At 41.3% G+C, this 20,846-nt stretch overlaps 1 protein-coding gene across 7 annotated transcripts in view; it reads right to left on the bottom strand.

Moving 5' to 3' along the window:
* The window catches only part of dab1a (DAB adaptor protein 1a), a 201,436-nt gene that overhangs the window by 39,369 nt on the left and 141,221 nt on the right, over window positions 1–20,846 (bottom strand). For all 7 annotated transcript variants that reach the window (XM_086088612.1, XM_086088618.1, XM_086088613.1 and 4 more), the window contains 2 exons: window positions 17,534–17,793; window positions 1,289–1,428 (listed from right to left, as the gene is read on the bottom strand). In XM_086088612.1, coding sequence (XP_085944738.1) covers window positions 1,289–1,428; window positions 17,534–17,603 — 210 coding nt within the window. In that variant the 5' untranslated portion in view covers window positions 17,604–17,793. The remainder of the gene's footprint in view (window positions 1–1,288; window positions 1,429–17,533; window positions 17,794–20,846) is intronic.

The following is a 20,846-nucleotide window of genomic DNA, read 5'->3' as shown; positions in this document are numbered from 1 at the left end:
CACTTGCTGGTGAGAAGTTGAAAAGTTTATGCTCCACCCCTGGTTGTCATGGTAACAGAATATATACACGTCAATGGCCCAGCGGGACAAGGGATGGTCCATGTACAGACAAAGTTTTTATCATGTGAGGAAGTTTGTCTGTTTTAAAATGTAAAAAAAAAAAAAAAAAAAAAGTCTCCTCCTTTAAACCCTGCTCCTGTTTCCTCATCTATCTTCATCCTCCCTCATCTTCCTCACTCACCTCTCATCCGAATTATTCTCCGGCGCGGCTTCCCTTTTCCTGCTAACTAGCCCATCTGTCTTCCTCTGCCTGTAATTGTTCCCGTCTTTGCAAATGAGACTTTCACCCCGCGTGCCCCTCTCTCATCCATATCGCTAACCTCGCCTCTTGATGTTCTTCTTTTCTGAAAAACTTGCTCCGAGGTAGAGACTAAAAAACTAAACTACCAGCAAAACATAACAGCAGCATTGCAGTTAAGTAAAGACCTTGTAAAAACCAAACAAAAAAAACCAAACACCTGCCCTCAAAATAAATACACGTCAAGGCTCCGTTTTACATTTCTACCATGCCAAACAGCAAAGCAGCAGTCGGATTGATTAAAGACCTTGTGAAAAATGGCACAAAAAAAAGCCTCCCCATTAATAAATCCCCATGTAATTTCTTTCATGTCCACCATGTCACAGCCGAAACCCTTTGCAGTTGAGTAAATAAAGACCCTGTGCAAATAAAAACCTCCTTTCTAATAATTGCCCATGTTACAGGCTCCTTTTTACATTCCTAGCCACAAATGCAACATGGCAGCCTGACTCTGCAGTTGACTAAGCAGAGGCCCTGAAATATAAAGGCCTCCCCCTCTAATAAACGCCTGTTTTGCAGCACATCTGTTCCCATTCTCACCATCACACAAGACGAATGTAACAGCCTGACTTGGCAGGTGAGTAAATGAATACCCTTGGAGAAAATGAAGTCCTACCCTCTAATAAATTCTTGTGTTGGATCTCCTATGTGAGTAACTAAAAAAAACAGTCAAAAAATAAAGGCCTGTCTTCAAAAAAATTGTGTTACAGCTCCTTTCACATTCATACGATGGTGTGAAAGTCACGTAACCACTTTTTTCTATCTTTCATGTATTTAGTAAAGACGCTGTAAAAAAAATAAAGGCCTACTCTCAAATAAAGGCCTGTTTTTTACACACTTTCTTTCTGCCATATCACTCCAGACTCCGGGTCACTATTTGAATAATGTGATGATAATATCTTATATTATTTAGAGGCTGACTATCCTTACCTTGAGCTTCATCATGGAATCCTGACAGAGTTTGTCTCCGCGGGCCGCGGTGACCTCGTCCAGGCCGATGAGCTTAGCCTTGTAGCGGACGCCGTCGCCCTTAAAGCGCCTGATGAGAGTTGCCTCGCTGCGATCCTGCCCTGCAAACACACACACACACACAGGCGCGCACACACTTAGAAGCCTGACGTTCAAGGTCCTCCATCATCTTTTACCTTGGGGATAATCAATCTCGCACAGCAGAAAAGACCATCACTGATCTGAGTAAAAAAAAAAAAAAAAAAAAGTAATGTTATGTGTTATCACATGAATGACACGATCAATAAGGTCATGTTCTCGTCTCTTTGTGGACATATTTTTTTCTCTCTCTTTGTTATCTCTTCCATTGTGTGAGAATGTCAGCACTGTGTGAGTGTCGGTTGTGACGTTGCCGCGTTGACCTTGCGTTCCGCATCTTGGCTACTGCGCTGAACGCAGTAGAGACGAAGGAGGAGGAGCTTCACCTTGGTGGTATTTTTAATATGCAATTATTTGTCAAAAGTTTAGGGTCACCTGGCCATCAGTTGGCGGTGGTGAGTCCGGTTTCGCTTACAACATACAGTTACTGATCGAGTACACTTACGTCACTCACGATACCTTACAGTCCATACATTTTTATTTGGTCATCAAAAGCACTTTTTCAGTATTGTTTTTGTGGTTTTACTGTTTAAGGTGTCACAAAAGCAAACAATATTAGTGTCAATGTTTGCTGTTTCTTTAAGCTTGTTTTCACCAAATTATATAATACAAATTTTTATTTTTTATTTTTGGTGAAAGCATCTGGCTGATTACTAAAGAATGGAAAAAAGCTAGATTTTATTTGTAATATTGTTACGGAGCACATTCTCTGAATCTTGTAAGATGCTTTAAAATGTGCTAAAATGGCTGACAATATACAATAACTATATTAATAGTTAATACAATAACTTTATAAAGTTGTAAAACTTTCCTCAAGTTGTGTTTTTTTGTACGTTAACCTTACGTGGCGTTGTTGAAAACTCCCGTACGCACTCTGCACTGTATGTAGCGAGACGCTTACAAGCTTCAATGTAGGAAACGCCGTAACTCTCAGCGTAATAGTTTCCTCCTTGCCCCGAGGCGCTGTTAAGTAATACATTCACGCTGCACTGACAGGGGGGGGGAAACCCTTTTAATGTGTTTAATCTCCATTCCGGTCGGGTATACGCTCTAAATCAGCAGGTAAAGCCACCGAGCACCCACGCGCTGCGATGATAATGCAGCGTCGCTCGTATAATTCATCGACGCATTAGCGCCGTGACCCTCAGAAGGTCGTGCAGCGGGTGGAGGCGATGAAGAGGTCCCCTCTCCTCCTCTTCGTCACCGAGCCGTTGCATTGTTGTGAGTGTTGCTGGGCATCAAATGTGGAAGTGGCGGCAACTTTTGGGCAGATATGTGAAGGCATGGGCTCAGCGCCATGAGTGGGGTTTTTACTGTATATACTTACAAGGGACAAAAGTATTGGGACACCTGATCATTGCTCTTTTTAAAGTTTAAGGCAGATTCGATTTTTTGTTGTTGTTGTCTAACTTCGTTGAGTTATCTTTACAGTTAAAATGTTGGAATCGCGGATTAGCCCTAGCTCACAGTGTTAGCGGCGTTAGCTTCTGATTAGCGTAGTGGCTAAGTGGCCCCACATGCTGGCTGCATACGCCATATGTTCCGCCAGACCAGACGTTAACCTAGCCTAGCTACAGCTAATCGAGGAGTGTGTTCATCATGCCGGAAGTAGAACCATTTGCTGTTTCCGTGTCGAAGAATCATGGGAAATTAAGTCCTACTAGGCTAATGTTGCGGTTGCTGGTCAGACCCAATGCAAGATGAGCTTTCCTGGCGGCATACTTCCAATGTTACAATGCGGGACGGGCGCGAGGTAAACGGCTTCCAGTAGTTAATAGGCTTTCATTGTCTTATTTACTGCTGTTGAACTGTTAACCAAGATAGCATTTAGCATTAGCAACCACTGGCCACTAGATTGACTGGCGATTACATTTGTTTTGAATAGTTCCTGATGAGAATTTATTGTACTGTATATTTGATTTTTAGAAAGAATTAGAAGAAGAAGAAGAAAATCTGTTCATCTTAAGATATGGTATGATATAGTTAAATTGGTGCACATTCCCCGCTTTGGAGAAGTCTCGGGAAGTTTCTAATGAAACCACAAAATGTCGCTAGATTTTTTTGGTAGTTGCTTTACTGAAAAAAAAAAAAAAAGTCATAAAGAGGTCATAAAAGTTGCTAAATTTTATCGGCAACATTGAGTTGCGCTAACGTTTGTATTTACTGAATACTTCTGGCACCTTATTCTAAACTACGCACCATGTTTTCAGCGCCTAACCAAAATGTTATTTTACAGATCATCTTGCCTGATGAGAATTAAGATTCCCTACCGTTAAATCTAATCTGAACTGTTACCATCTAAAAGTGTGAATTGAGTATCAAGCAACGCACAATTTCAGTTGAACAGAACTTTCAGACCTGTGACTTCCATCTCAATGCATTATCTATCACTGCTGCTATATTTAGCCAAAATCGGAGATGAAGAAGATGCGTGTGTCTGTATGCGAGTCCAAAATGGAAAACCAATCTACTATTATTAAATGTGTGCGACTGCTGTGACCCTGCCAAGTAAAAAAAAAAAGAACTAATGAAAGTCTTGAAAATCTTTGGTTTCACCAAAAGACACGCACACACACACACGGCTGACGTCGTCACCCTCAAAGTAGCACGCAGACATATACAAAGTGAACAGTGAGGGAATCTGCCAATGTGCCAGTCGTGACGGCTACTCAACGGGGGAACGACAACAAATACACACACGCGCGTATGCGCGCACAAGAACACACAGATGGGAGTGTGTAGATGAAGAAGAGGAGGATGGATGGTTGAATGAGCAAGGCCTCCCTGGATAAATGTCACTCAGGATTAGAGCGTTATGACAGACAGAAGCCCCTTTGACACACTCACTCGCGCGCACACGCGTACTTACACACACACACACACACGCATACTTGTGATCGATGGCAGGTAGAGTACAGTCAGGCCCTCCAGGAAAGCCCCAGGCATCGCCGCCGGCAACTGTAGCCTCCTGTCCGCTCACTGAATCACTCTCATCTAGGTTTCTCCATCAACGATGTCACACACACACACACACGGAATTGCGTCTTTCCCATCATGCAACAGGTTCGCACCAGGCCCTCCGTGATGGCTCACCTTTGACCTTATCGGCAAGGTTCGGCCATCAATTATTTGCTTAAGGAGTCCCGCTTGTCAGAACCACATTCAATGTTTATGTCATTCTTACAAAGCAAGACCTTCAAATCAGGTCGAAGCCAAAAGGTAAGCAGAGCTGCAGTGTTATAATCCTACTGGATTATAAATCAACCTTTTAAATAGGGATGGGCTAGTACTAATACCAAGTATCAGTATTGGCCGATACCCGGTCTTTTTTAAAGGTATCGGTACTCGCGACAACAGCTAATACCAGTGGCCATTTTACAATCACAAACTAGAAATGAGAAAAACTGCTATAAACTTTATTCAATTTTAAGAAAAAATGCTATACTGGAATTTCTTTAAAATTATCTGTCATTGTATTTTTGTGTGTGGATTTTTTTTGTATCAAAAGAGTGGTATTGGTACTTTTAGCAGTATCGGTGACTCAAGAGTGGAATACTTGTACTGGTATCGGTCTGAAAAAAAAAGTGGTATCGACAGTCTGTAGCAGGAAATGATCCTACTTCATTTATTAATCGATCTGGATAGACATGTAATATAACAATACTCACAAGCATATATTATTTATCCTCTGCAAAGAACGACTAACATTACTGCCGTACTGAGAAGCCAGGAGAGAAGCTGAGTCTCCATTACAGTAAGTTTGTAAATGCAGTTTAAAAACTATCCTCGATTTCATGTACGGTCTTTTAGTGATTTAAGAAAGCTGAAAAGTGCTATATAAATAAAGTTGCCTTGCAAAAAATTACACACATTGTCGATGCTGTACTTTCCTAAAGTTACATGTCAGTAACATAGCATGTCTAATGTCAATTGCTGTCTAGCTTCTGCAATAGTTGTAAATGCGCGCCGCAGGAACGTGGTCGGGTATTCTTGTTAACTTCAGCGGTGCAAAAAAAACGATCATCCAGCTCGTAAACGGAAGCAAAGTGTAAGCTCAATAATGCTTAATGGTCTCGCTCGTTACATTTATTAGACATTAGGGACCAGGGCCTCGATCGTCGTCGGCTGCCGGCTAACAATCGCGCGTCACCGAGCTTCCTGGGATTAGCCGTGATCCGGTCTCTAGAAATGTGCGCCACTTGTTATTTTTCAACAGTCGCGTGTTTTTTCTGGCAGCTGGTGTGTTGCATCCCCGCAAGCTCCAGATGCAACCGCAGCTGGGACGATTCCAGAGAAACACTCGACGGCCTCGCAATTAACGCTGCTCCGATGCCCCGACGTTCCAGCGTTATTTCACCTCGCCGGAGACAAAGCGCTCGCTCCAAACCCCACAAAGGAAAAGCCGGTTCCAACCCGGCAAGATTGATTTAGCGCATAAAAGCTGGCACTTGACTGACGAGACGCGTATGCAAATGCGCGACGGAGAGTGTAAAATGCGATGATAAAGTGCGACTCATCGAGGAAACAAATTGCCTCGCTCGTTTGCTGACGCCGGCATTTTTTCTTTATAGCACCGCCGCGTGACGGCTGTTGTGTTTATGAAGATGCTTTCAACTACAAGTTTGTGCCGTTAAAGCGTTTAGGTGATCCCATTTAAAGCAGACGGATTTTTTTTCAATACAGTCAAGACAGACCAAATCATCAGAAATTGAATCGTTTCAGTTTTCTATTGCTTCAAAGCATAAATCCAATACAGTTATTTAGGAGCATGAATAGGGAACTTAGCTTACTACCTAGCTGGTTATCTATCTATCTATCTATCTATCTATCTATCTATCTATCTATCTATTGCTAGCTAGATTGCTATATAGCTACCTAGCTAGATTGCTATATAGCTACCTAGCTGGTTATCTATCTATCTATCTATCTATCTATCTATTGCTAGCTAGATTGCTATATAGCTACCTAGCTAGATTGCTATATAGCTACCTAGCTGGTTATCTATCTATCTATCTATCCACCCATCCATCCATCCATCCATCCATCCATCTATGGGTGTCTGTGTCCGTCAGGATTTATAGCTTGATATTCCTCAAATGTCAACTCTCTAACACTATTTTTGGCCAAACTTTTATCACAATGACTGTTCTACATCAGAGAAGTAACCCTACCGATTTTCAACATTGATTTGGGCTGCCTTAGGTCGCCGTTGTCAAAGTTTTTGACAAATTACAACTTCCCGTTCGATCGTCAAACTTTTGAGGGATTTTTGACACAATCAATATACGCAAGTTAACATCAATCATTCAGATCAAAGATCATATTGATACTACAATGCATTCGATGTTAATTCTAACCTCACATCATCTTTTGTTTTACTGTGAGGATAAAAAACCTTGTTCGTTTCTCTCTGATATTGCATTTATACTTTGCTATGAGACATATCAAATTGTCTGTGGTGTTGGGGGGGGCATTGCCCGTTTTTGTAAAATTTTCAACCAAGTCTCGCACTGATTTCAGATGATCTTCGAAGCCAAGGTCCAAAGTTCAAAGCTTTGCAAAAGTTACAACTTTGAAGGCATTAGTCTTGTATTTGCTATCATTGTCATTATCTCTGTTGTCTACCAAACGTTGCCACCTGCTGCACTGACCTGAACCACACGACGTCCAGACGTGAGTCTGCCTGTGCGTGCGCACAAATGTGCCCCGAGGCAACGGCTCCCCGGATTGCGTCTGTAGATCAGCCGCATCTGATGCCAAGGTCGCTTTTGAAGGAGCAGATAGATAGAACTTTTAAATTGTGGAGACAGTCGCCTCCTGAGAGGAGACTGGGGGTCATTTCCTGTTGCGTGCGGCGCTACGATGGCATCTTCCGAGTGGAAGTTTTACTCTCCTGTGTCCATTTGCTAAATGAAGCAACAGCTACGGCTCCCGGTTCAGGAGCCATGTCCTTTTGGAAAGTTCCATTTGGAAGCGTTTGATGATGTCAAAACAGGACTCAAAGTGTGGCCTGAAAAGGCTCCTTCAAATGCGGCATTGCTACATTGCTTTGTGGCGTGGCCTGAATACGAATTTCGGGAAAGCTTCATCACGATTCATCATTCGTGCTCATGTTATTTTTTTTCTCAATATACAGCAGTATTTTGACCGTGAGAGCAACTGGACTTATGAGTTGTTGCTTTCCAGATAACAGCCGATGCTTAGTCAATTTCGGGACTTGAAAATGGTGATAGCGGAGTTCACAAAAAGAAAGCAGTTTGGTAGAAGTGAAGTGAAGAATTCTTTCAAAATTAGTGCTTTGTCGTCACTGCTAGTTGAAGTTCACTTTCAAACTAAACATAAAACAAAGCTGGGAACACAATTTAGTCTTAGAGAAGTCAGCTAACTTAATGCTAACACAATGGAAAAAGAAGGGCTAACAAAATTAGCATTGATTATCCTATCGATCGCTCCATCAAATATTCACATAATCGGACGGATTTTCATGCTTGCAATTTGTCTTTTTCTGTTCAAGTATGTGTTTAGAAAAGGTATATATATGTTTTTAATTAAGGTTGAATTTGTTTTAGTAAGTCATTAATACAAAAAAAAATCCTAAGTGAAGGATTCAAAATCGAGTTTGAAAAAATGGCTCTGCAGAGAGTTGTAAGCACATTTGCGCAACAGTTCCTTCTTCTCATGTTGACTAACGATACTTAGATGTTATTTTGTCGCCATTTGCCACCGCCGCAGACTTGAAGTAGAGGCTCCGCCTTTGATAGGCTGGCCACGCTGCCGTTGTTGTGAAGCCACAGCACAAGGTTATTTTTAGAGGGTGCTAATTGTTGTTTCTCAACGTCGAATTTGAGGAAACACCTCGAGCAACTCGAGGAGTCAAAGAGGCAGACGGCTCATCTCGCTGCTGCTTTGAGCGCGTCGCACGCCTTGCAATGTTTAAACCAAAACAAGACGTGCTGTGCAGTTCGTGCGAGGCTGCAACATGAAACGGAATCTGCTGCGTGCGCGTACATCAGCTTTTTGATTAGCACTAATGAAAGCACGCAGATGGCAGTGGTTTGTCGGAGTATTTTTTGGGGTGGGTAATGAGTTGAATCTGGCGTGTTGTAATGTTTACCTACAGAAACACAAACATCAAGCTGATCTGATGAGATCTGACAGAAATACGAGCGTCTGAATGGAGATTTTTTCATATCAATCTGTGCAATCTGGATCTGATGAGGATTGAACTTGGTTTGGCATTACAGCTTTGGGCCTTGTATGCGAGTTCAACGCTACAAGCGTCTGAGGTTGTTAAACACCTGTCACATGTCAATCACCGCCAAACTGCATTGCAGATCCGATTGAGAGCAGTAGTTTGTCTTCCTTTTAGGTAAGTACATCCGTTGATTGTTTTAAGGAGCGACAACATCAAGTAGTTTGTCTCTTATTCAAAAAACAAAACCTCAAAAGTTTGTTTTTGTTTGAGGAAAGTACATCAAAAGTGTTTTCATTTTACCAAAGTACAACATTAACAGTTTTTGTCTTCTTTTTAGGAAAGTACAAAAACTATTAACTTTATTTATTAAGGACGAACAACATCAATCAATGATTTTGTTTTCTTTTACGAAATCAAAACCTCAATAGGTTGTTTTTGTTTTAGGAAAGCACAACATCAAAAGTGTGTCTTCTTTTTAAGAAAGTGCAATAAAATAACAGTTTGTCTTTGTTTTAGCAAAGCACAACATGAAAAGTGTCTCCTTTTTCGGAATGTCCAACCTCAACCAATCTCCTTCTAGGAAAGTGCAACATCAAAAGTTTTGTCTTCTTTTTGGTAACAAATCTCAAAAGTGCCTCTTGGTTTTAGAAAGTACAACATAAAATGTGTGCCTTGTTTTGAGGAAAATGTGCCATTAATATAAAAAAACAGGAAAGGGCAACATCAATCTTTTGTCTTCTTTTTAGGAAAGTGAAACATCAATTGCTGGCCTTAAAAAAAATAAAAAATAAAATAATAATAATAATAAAAAAAATATATATATATATATATGTGTGCGGATGAGCGTTCACAATGCAGACGCATCGCATACATATCCGATTTATATCCACATACGAAAGAGGCCCAGGTCGGGTGTGAAAAAAAAAAATCGGAATTGTACCGTTCACACTGCATGAACAAAATCAGACACTTCGGGGCAGTGTGAACGCAGCCCAATAGTTTGTCTTCTTATTTCGTGAAAGTACAATATGAAAGTGTCTTCTTTTTGTGTGTGCATTCATGATTATCTGTAATGTTGGTGTGCCGTCCGCCTTCTGACAAGGTGTCACAGCGGGATTCAAACAGAACAAAAAAAAAGGAAGAAGAAAATAGACGTCCTCATCCTGTCATGCAACACTGAATACGCTCCCCCTACGGGCCTGCACCGCGGGCCACTCGTGCGCCATGACAATCATTACAAGAGGCATTCTCATGCGTGCGTGTTCATGTGTGTGTGTCAATAGAGGCGCTTTCTAGAAGAGCATCAGGTATCCCCTCAAAAGCCAGCAGTCGTCTTTTCATGCCAAGAACAAAGTGTCTCCCTCTCGTCAATTGAAGTCATGGTCCCCGCTTCCTTTAGTTTATTTGTTTTTTTTTAATGATTCCTAATGAAGCCGCTCCCTTGCATGTCTCGGTCGGGATGCCGGAATAGAGCGTGTGTCGACCTTGGGGGGGGGGGGGGGGTTACTTTCATCACCTCCACAAAGGAAAGTCTCATTCACTCACTCACATATATTTAAACTACAGCGGAAACTCTCCATTCATACTCAAATAACTGATCGTTTATCTTCATTAGGCGGGAAAGTGAGCTGAAGGCTAGTTTATTTTACGATGGCCGAAAGGGAAGGCTACGTTGGTCGCCAGCTAATGGCAGCGCACGTATTGGCAAAGAAGCACACTGAAACCTACGGACAACTTTCAGTCTTCGGGAAACCTAAAATGCACATTTTTTTATGGATTTACTGTACAGTATATGAATACTATATACTATACTATAATATAATATATATATAATATATATAATAATATATAATACTATATACTATATACTATACAGTATATGCCCTGCGATTGGCTGGCAACCAGTTCAGGGTGTACCCCGCCTACTGCCCGAAGCCAGCTGGGATAGGCTCCAGCAACCCCCGCGACCCTTGTGAGGACGAGCGGTACAGAAAATGGATGGATGGATGGATATATGAATATATTTTTCCTAGAGCGTGATTGCTAGAATGCTCAATAAAAAAAAAAAATGGAATCATGTGGAACGATATTGAGTTCAATGTGTCGAGAAATGTGGAATGATATGAAATGATTTTAAAAGATGTGGAATGATAATGAATGGAAAATGTGCAATATGATGGTGAAAAATGTGGCATGATAAACTTTACACAAAAAGATTTTTGAGTGATGTTCTTAAATGTTTTGAGTTGACATCAAATATTTTTTTGGATTTCTCAACTCATAGTATGTGAAATATAAACATATATTATTATAATTTTTTTTTAATGTTGTCATTGGGAATGATTGGGGAACTTTTGGGTGAAAAATGCGGAATTGTGAAAAAAACCCAGCAATTTTTGAAATGGAAAAAAATAAAATAATAGCAGGCATGACATGAGTGTTTTGAATATGTTGACATTGTAATGATGAGAATCGCTTACAAAAATGGGGAAGGAGAAGTCCGTTAAAAAAGTGATGTGAATAAAATAGAATTAAATGGTATGGCTTTCAGCAGTCACACAAATAAAGGTGAATTTTTTATTATTATTATTTTTTTTTACATATATATATAAATCTCCGTGACTAACTGGCGAGCAGTTCATGGAATGGAATTTTGGCCAGTTTTTCCTCATATTTAAGTTTTTTCCCGCAAATGCCAGTCTATGGTTCTTTCTGGCCCGTCACGTCCTTCACAAGTCTCACATTCTGTTGAGACACATTTGTGCCGAATGAAGCTCCCTTGCCCAAGTATCTTCCCTGTTCAAAACATTCCCACTGAGGACGCAACTTTTAAAAAAGAAGATAGAAAAAAACCATAATACCGTCCTAAAATATCGGCGTTCTCAACTGTTATTGGCCTGCTCTGTTGTCAAGCCTGTCGATATCACACAAATAACAAATGTCCTTTCAGTACTCAGCAGGGCGAGCTTGTTGTCCTCTATTGAGCGTGTGTTTGTGTGTATGTACTGTATGTGTGTGTGTGTGTGTGTGTGACTAGGATGTTTTTTCCTTTTGCGCAAATTATGAGCAGGGTGCCAACTGTTGCTATGGCGACCGCAGTCGGTAATGCGACGGAGGAGCCGAACACACAGACGATGTCGACGTGCGCAAACTATCATACACACTACATTAACACACACACACAAAAAGGTCCGCTATGGAGTCCGCCGGTTAAATAAAAGGCTTTTAGTTCCATATCTTTTGGTACATGTTTTTGACCATGAGTGTGTCACATGGGCTGTTTATTACAAAGAGTGGGCGAGTGAGGCCTGTTGAGAATATGACGGATAAGATGGATGTTGGTAGATTTTTATTTCATTTTTTTTTTTAACAATTCAAAGTTTTAGATTTCTACTTTATGTACGCATATACATTTTTTTTAACTATATAGACGATTCATTCCAGTTGTTCTTTCTAGTTTTAAGTACTTTAAGAGAAGTTTCCCTGTTATATAGTCATTTTTATTTCATTAGCAGCAGTATGTAATTACATTTTTCATTTTCCAAAAACAAGCAGATGGAGAAGATGTCAATAAAAGAAGACGTTACACAATGTCCCATTAGAATGTTTTTTTTTTTTTTTTGTCCTCTCGTATCCACTTCTGGCCAACAATGACAACCGCAACAGCACTGAGCCAATTCAATTCCATCTCGGGTTTGATTGGCGGGAACAGATCTGATTATCTCTCATGGAGAACGCACGCACGCACGCACGCACGCACGCACGCACGCACGCACGCACGCACGCACGCACGCACGCACGCACGCACGCACGCACACACACACACACACACACACACACACACACACACACACACACACACACACACACACAGAATTCCCTGGGGACGAATATTAGGCTGAATGGCTGCAGCGATCGCTCCGGATAGACTGCACATGTGCATAATATCCACACCAAAGAAGATAATGTGTTGGCTAATCACACACCAGAGACGAGCAAACACACACGCACACACATGCTATTGTTTTCTTTTTGCGTGCGTGTGTGTGCTGTCAGCAGCGCGCATTTGTGTCAGTCGTTATTCTATTTGCACCATAAAATAAAGGCAGATGGGGTTGTGCGCGTGTTTTGTTTGGACGCTGCGTGAATTATGACCACGGCCACAAAAACGGAAGAGGCTAGCGAGTAACTCCCCAAAGTCACACAGTTAATGTTGAAATATTAGCCCACAACACCTGTTTCATGAAATTTAGCGCATCAGAAATGGAAAAAACGCCTCAAGGGTCAGGGAGAAAAATGTGGCGGAAAGTCGGCCATTTTGGATTGCCCTTTTCTTGCGGCCACCTTGAAGGTGAGAATTTTTTTTTGCCCCTGATACATGCTTCACACCAATCAACACAAAATTGGTTAGACGCGTCGGGAATGGACGTAGGAAAACGTCTCAAGGACTCATGGCCAAAAATGTACAGCAAGGCGGCCATTTTGATTTAAATCAGCCAATTCTTACTCGGTTACAACTCCTTGGAATCTTGACAAAATTTGACCTCAACACCTGTTTCACCGATCAACACAAAATTGGGTGGACACGTCTATTAAAACTAGACACACCAAAAAGTCTCACAGACACATGATTGAAATTGAAAAGTTGGTCATTTTGGGTTGAAGCAACCATTTTGGGTTTGTGCTGGTTTAACCAAGCAGATTCAGATTTTAATGAAAGTGTGCGTATTTGTTGATAGTGATGGTACAACACTAAATCTAAAAATTTAGCTCAATCGGAGCAGAGGTTTGGGAGCTACGGCACGCCAAATTGTGACATTTTCGGTAAAAGGAGCTAAACGCAAAAATGTACCTTCTTGAAACATTTATATGTTTTGGAAAAATGTGAGAGATTGCATTTCATAAACAATTTTGTTACGGTCCCGCGATCCACAAGGTCAATTTCAAGCTCAAAAGGTTACTAAAATTGGCACCAATCTTTTAATAATAATAATAACATTTGGCGAGCTGTAACTCCCAAACCCCTCCTCGAATTGACCAAAAATGTGAGTTTTTATATTGTGCCATCACTATCAACAAATACACCAAAACTCATTAAAATCTAAAAAAAAACAAAAAAAAAACACAGCAAGGGAATTTGCCAAAATGAGCCCTAATTAACTCATTCACTCACAGCCATTTTTGTCAGGATTAATTGATGAATTAAAAAAAAAAAAAAAAAAAAAAATCGATATTCAAATTAACTCTTTCACTCACAGCCATTTTCACTGAAGCAACCCCCTTCGCTCCACAGCATTTTGTGTTCTATTGCTATTAAAACATGGAACCTACCAAAAGAAAGACTAGAGTATCTTCTTTCATCAAGAAAAAAAAAGGATATTTGTATCCGTTTCCATTTTGCAGCAATTAGCATCAAGATGTAGTTTTGAGTGAAGTTTCATCAATATTCACATTCCTGGTGAAAAATCTCTGTCAAAACGAGCTTGTTGGCCCTGGCTGATCTCTTATACTCTGCTGCCACCTGCTGGCCGTGTTTTGTAATAACTACGATTGCTTTTCATGTCAGAAGCTACATCAAAGCCTTCTGTATGCTCTTGCGTTAAGAAAACATTTAAAAAAAACTGTATAAATACGTTTTTGGGAGTGAAGGGCAAAGTATTAAGAAAACGTGTTTACACATTTTTGGCGTTTGAATGCGTTAACAAGTGCATTGACATTCAATTTAGAATCTTCAATGCACCTAACATATAATATGTTTTGGGAACGTCGGAATCCTGAAAATCTGACCAGGATATGAGGCACAAGGAAAACATGTCAACGCCACACAAGAAGGCCAAAGGCGAGATTCAAACCCAGAACTGCGACATGCTAACCACCGTGCTACCCAGACAGCGGCCATTGCTTTGCAAAAGTTTGGAAGAAAAAGTGTTTGTGAATGGAGTGTTGCCTCATTGGGCATTCAGAAGCAATTTTGAGTGCGAGACGGACCCAATCTCTGTGGATTTACCGAGGATTAAGTGGCACTTTTGCACTCCGAGAAGCGCTTGACCGCTAATAATAGGAGCCCGTTGGCCGTCGTGCCAAGCGAGAAAAAAAAAAGAGCCACGCTCCTTCAAAACGACAAAGGCCAGAGGTTATCGCTCCCTTTGTCATGGTAATTGAATAAAAAAAAAAAGGAAGAGACGAGCCATAGAAAGCAAAAAAAAAAAAAAGTCACAAAGGAAGTGACACAGCGCGCGATGGATGCAACGCTGGCTCGTTCTCATTCAAAGCGGAGCTGCGAGACAAAAGGCGGGAGATTAAACAGCTCTGCCTCACATTAGTCTCTTTGCCCGTCACGTATCCTCCTGCAAGGTCATTTAGCAGTCAGGAGGACGATGGGGCCATTTTCATTTCATCAGATGACGAGGAGCAATATCCGGATGACGCGCACGCGGGCGCACGCGGCGTCAGACGCACAACAACAACAGGAACATTAGCAAACTGCTCTTCTACTCTTTTCCATTGTGTGGCCAACAGTTGCATTGGACTTTCATCACGCTGCGCCGCGTGTGAGTGTGTACATGTTTAAGTGTGTGTGTGTGTGTGTGTGTGGGGGGGGGGGGGGGGGGGTGAGGAGGAATGACCCAGATGAGAGGAGTGATGAGTTCCCCCGCTGTGAGTCTGGAGTGTGTCGACATGAACGCGTCTTTTTCACGTTTTTCTTCACATTTTTGGGATCTAAGTTGTTTCTACTTTTGGTTGAATTAAAAAAATGTTTTTTTTGTTTTTCAAATGCTCAAGTTTTTCTACTTTCAATTTTTTTTTCCTTTCAGACATCGCATCATTTGCAACATCAATAACACTTTCTATATATATATATTTTTTGTTTCAATTTGGAGAAATTACCACTCATCATTAAAAAAAATTCCATTTGGATATATGCAGTATAATATAAATTTTTAATAAGCACTTTGACTTGGTGTCCTTTTTTTTTTTTTTTCATGTTTCTATGTAACTACCCATACATATGGTGCATATAATTATTCATTTTCAAGCGACCTATTTATTGTGTAGTTATCTACTTTTGAAAATATGCATTACAGTATAACGTTTCTTTCTATTTTGAATTTAGTTTTTTTCTTTTGACACTTTTTAATATTTAATATTTCTATTTTTATCCTACTTTTTAGATACTTAATTCTACCCTTTGAAACTTTTTTCTAGGGATGTTCGATACCACATTTTGTCAGACCGATACACCACTACGATTATTCAACTGTTGAGTAGTCACCGATACCAAGTACTGATACCATTGGAAATTTTGATAACCACCCCCCCCCCCCCCAAAAAATGCCAGAAAAATTGAAAAGAAAGACCTATATATCCCAATATAGTTTTTTTCTTAAATTGCACAAAATAAATATCAATTTTCTATTCTCCAAAATTGTGACTTCTAGTACCGATACCTTAAAAAAAGGCTGGTACCTGGTCACAGTGCACATACCCTAGATACCAGATATCACTACTTTTCTTTTTTCACTTTTATCTTCTTTTTAGATCATTTTTTCCAACTAACATTTCATTTGACCTTTTTTTAATTGTTCTAATATTGAGCATTTTTATTACAAAACATCACCCTCTTAAAAAAAATTGCCTAACCTTTGCCTAAATCATCTCCTCATGATGCAAATGGTTAAATATTTTCTGAAAAAATTGACTTAGACGATTATTTTAAGAAGGAGTTGAAAAGTTTCTCTCATTTTAAAAACAAGTTTTCTATGTAACATTTTTATCATTGCTTTCTAGATGTATTTTTAGACTTATTTCTATTTTTTCAAAATATATATGTTAGTTTTTAAAAGTGTTTAATAAAGCAGTCTATTTTTATGTTTCTACAATTTAGATTCTCCCTGTTTTTATTCAGGTAATTATCATTATTATTATTTTTAAATCTTTTAATGTAACCATTGTATCTCCCACACATTACACTAGCATTTTCCTCTGACATATTTATCATTTACTTTTCATATGATCATTTATTTCACTTTTCCCACATTGATTTCCTTCAGGGATCAATAAAGGTGATGCAGCACCCACTGACACAAGGTTGAAGGTGCTGTGCATATGTGCGTGTGTGCGTGAGGAAGTGAAAAGGCAAACAGGAGATGTTAAAGCACCCCAAAGTCTCAATGCTGAAGGCAAACCATTAATCTTACCTCTCATATGCACTTCTGGGCTTCAATCCCAGCCAAGTGTGTGTGTGTGTGTGTGTGTGTGTGTGTGTGTGTGCGTGCGTGCGTGCGTGCGTGCGTGCATCTATGTACGTGTGCATGTGCGAGAATGTGTCTTCATCTCCCCCAAATATAGAGAGCAGTGAGAATGATGAACGTGATTTCCAATGTGGCGAAACAAAGGTGTTTTTAAATAGGACATAAGGGGCACCCGCTCGCACGCACACACGCACGCACGCACGCACGCACCTGCCACCTGTGTGGGTGCTTGTGTGTTTGCTCGTCAGCTGTAGCCGTGTCCGGCTTTTTTTTAATGCTACATCAGTCAGGTGCTTATTGGGTGGGGGCGGCGATATGCCATTCCCGCAATCAGCCAGGTGGCTCCGAGCAGCTGGGCTCCCGGCCCGGACAACTTTGGCCCTTGACATCTCACACACACACCTGCTCTGGGGCCTGCCTGTACTTTTGACATACATAAAATTTTATTTCAACACTAAGATCCTCTTCTGATGCAGATGATGTGTGGAATTGCCGCAGTATAGCGCCAACTAATGCCGAGGAGGACTTACTTGATGTCTTTTTTTTTTTGCCTCAAGTATCATCGAACAATATCGGCAGTCTACATAAGTACTCGATACAACTTTGTCACGTCTGCGGTACCTTTCCTCCTGGAGTCCCGCCTGAGGCTGCCGGGCCGAACCGCCGGCTGGAGCTCCGTCTCCGTCGACATCCTCGAGGTTGCGACCGGGCTGGGCTGGACTGGCGCGGCGGGGGGCGCCGGGTGCGTGCGTGGGCGCCGGGTGCGCGTGCGTGCGTGGCGTGGCGGCGCCGGGTGTGCGTGTCCGGGCGCACGGGCTCATGGGAGGGAGGGTGGCGGGGCTTCAGCCCTGACGCGGCGTCCGGCGCACACCCACGCCGAGCTGCATCGAGAAGAAAAAGTACGTTTGGGTAAAACAATGCAAAAAAAGGAATTAGTACAAAAGACAATTTGGCATTTTGGACTTCATCTTGGAATGTTTTGACCAATCAGTCGCTTTCAAAAATCAAGCGCAAAAGTTTTCCCGTCCCTGCTTTAGAGTGAGCTTGTTTTGACTGCTGGCAAGCATGACAATGAGCCGCTCTACTGGGCCTTGAGTGCATGTTGCCCGTGGTAACGGTGGAGTGTAGAGACCCGCTCGACACTTCCTGTCAATAATGTGTCTCAGCATGGCCGCCGCTTTATTAACAGTCCTTTCTTTAATGTTCCCCCTTGTTTTAAAAAAACACGTTTTTTTCATTTAAAAGGTATATTGTAGAGTTATCAGGCTTTTTTTTTGCTGATTTTTTGGGAGGGTTAAAAAAATATTTCTCAATGCATTTCAATAGGCATCAATTATAGACGCACTCTTAAAATAATTACCTAAGTTATTTTTTTCAGGAAACACCCAAAAAATGAGACGTTTGCATCATCAGGAGATGATTTAGGCAAAAAAATTATTTTTGCAAAAAAAAAAAAAACTATTTTAAGGGTCAGCCTGGTCCCTATATACTACAATGTGAGTAAACATAGAAGAAGATTAATAATAAAAAAATTATAGCGAACCTGCGGTATTCAAAGGGAACAGGCACCCAGCCAATTGACGACCCCTAAAAAGTTGCGTAATTGCCCACAAGCGGCGGCAAAGCACAACTTTTGTCCCAATGAAATCCCTCAACTCATTTTGACAAACTTGCCCCCCGAGATGCCCGCCGAGTAGCATCAACGCTATTACAATCCTGTTGTCGTCTTCCTCCATCCGTAGTCTATACAAAGTGTGTTGACTGACAGCTGACGACAGAAGTCGTACACCTCTCAGATTTGCACTGCGAATACACGGACACGCGAATGCGGTCAAGCATCGGCAGGTGCCAAAACAAGTGAAGAAATCACTGAGAAGAGGCCTTCCCCTTAGAATATCAGCCATGACCCCCCCCCCCCCCTCTTCTCCATCTACTTTTGCTCGAGTGCAGACTTGAACGAAATGAAAAGCACCCGGCATTGCTTGAGGAAGACGGGGACGGTGGGAGGGGGTCTCCTGACAAGCCCACCACACCCCTCTCCCCCTTCCCCATCCACCGTGTTTCTATGTGAATAGAAGCCCCCCCCCCCCCCCCCTGTAAGCCCGGGGCGAGAGCAGATGAATTGAGAGCCTTTTAATTTGCTGCCGACAGAACAGAACAGAGTCCATTTAATTCCACCAGCCGAGGCCGTGTCGGCAAAACGCTGACAATATTCTTTATCTGGTCCAAACACACTGGAAAAGTGCGAGTCACTCCAATTACAGGCATTATCTGCAGGGCTGCTCCAGCAAATGGATGGATGGAGAGACGGAAAAAAGAAAGAGAGGGAGGGTGGGAGAGGTTAGAGGGAAGAGAGATGAGTGGGAAGAAAAGTAAGGGGTGAGGGAACAGAGAGGATGGTAATGAACAAGGACTAAAAAAAAGGGGGGGGGGGAATGGAAAGCCAAAGGAAGTGAAATCTGGAGAGAAAGGATGGAGCGTAAAACCTTCTTTCCACACTCCTCCCACTCTTGCCTTTGTGTCCTCCAATTTTGTTCATTCCCCCTTCGAGCCGAAGCCTTTCACGAGGCATCTGGAACTCGTGTTGACGAAAAAGGCAGCTTGGTTAAAGTTGGACCAGAAAACACACACACTTGACCCGGTGTTCACTGCAGACACTCGAAGACTGAACAACACCACTTTTTTAAGAAGGCCTTTTCAGGTTTTTCCTGGTTGAAATTTCGGAAAGGAGGCTCAATATCCCTGCCGACTTAAGCAAAGGAACAACACTTTTTCTTCTTTTTTACATTTTGGTGGAGTTCATTTGCACTTTTTGAGTGTATGTCAGTACTGGAGTCGAATTATTTCTCAAAAAAAAAACTGTAGACAGGTTGACAAACCCACGGCAGAGAAAACGTATATATATTTTTTTAAATTCAAATAAAGAGTTTAGACTTTTAAAATTCCACCCACACAACAACAATGCAACCAGTCCAACACATTGCTAACAACAGCTGCTCGTCCGCAGCGAAGAAGTGGTAGAAATGTGCCACCGAGCCACTCGCCAGATGTCTCCTTGGCTCCACGCATATGCTCCTTCCTCGAGAGGAGGCCAGAAGAAGAAGACACTTCTTGGGGATGAGTGCTACATCTCAGCAGCGCCAGTGCCCAGAAGGGGGAACACAGTGATATTGAAAAAAAATAAAAAATAAATCCCTGTTTTGAGCACCAGTTGATATTAAAAAAAATATATGCATTGACGCAGAGTCCTAATTATCTACAATGTGATGGCTAAATTTGATAAGCTCTTAGGGATATAGATTGTAATTTAATCGGCGTAAGGATTAATCGATGAATTGACACCCCCCCCAAAAAAAAAACGATAATTCAAATTAACTCATTCACTCGCAGCCATTTTCACTGAAGCAACCCCCTTCTCTCCCGGCCGTTTTGCTGGATTTTGACTGATTTTGCAAGGCCCACAAAATATTGTGTGCTATTGCTATAAAAACGTAGAACCAACCAAAAGAAAGATTAGAGTCTCTTCGTTCATCAGGAAATAATTGTATTTGTTTCCATTTTGCAGCAATTAGCATTAGAATATAGCTAAGTTTCATTATTATTCACAAATCTGTGACTATCCAGAAGGGGAAAGAGCTTTTTGCAACATGGCCCTAGTTGATGTCTTATACTCTGCTGCCACCTGCTGGCCTTTTTTTGTAATAACTACCATTGATTCAGCCGTTCTTCAGTTTAGAAAGGTGCATCAAAGCTTTCTGTATGCTCTAGCACACACACAAAACAAAAAACATATACATACGCCTTTGGGAGCATGGTCATATTTAAAATAGAACGTATTTATACGTTTTTGGGAGCCAATCAGTCAAAAAATTACAACATTTTTTATTTACAATCAATCGAAATTGTCCAAATCAGCAGAATTTAAATCACTCGA

Source organism: Leptonotus elevatus, chromosome 11 (assembly GCF_054856555.1).
Source record: "Leptonotus elevatus isolate MCC_2025b chromosome 11, RoL_Lele_1.0, whole genome shotgun sequence".
Lineage (NCBI taxonomy): Eukaryota > Metazoa > Chordata > Actinopteri > Syngnathiformes > Syngnathidae > Leptonotus > Leptonotus elevatus.
The sequence above is the reverse complement of the archived record's forward strand: the minus strand, read 5'-3'. Positions and strand labels throughout refer to the sequence as shown.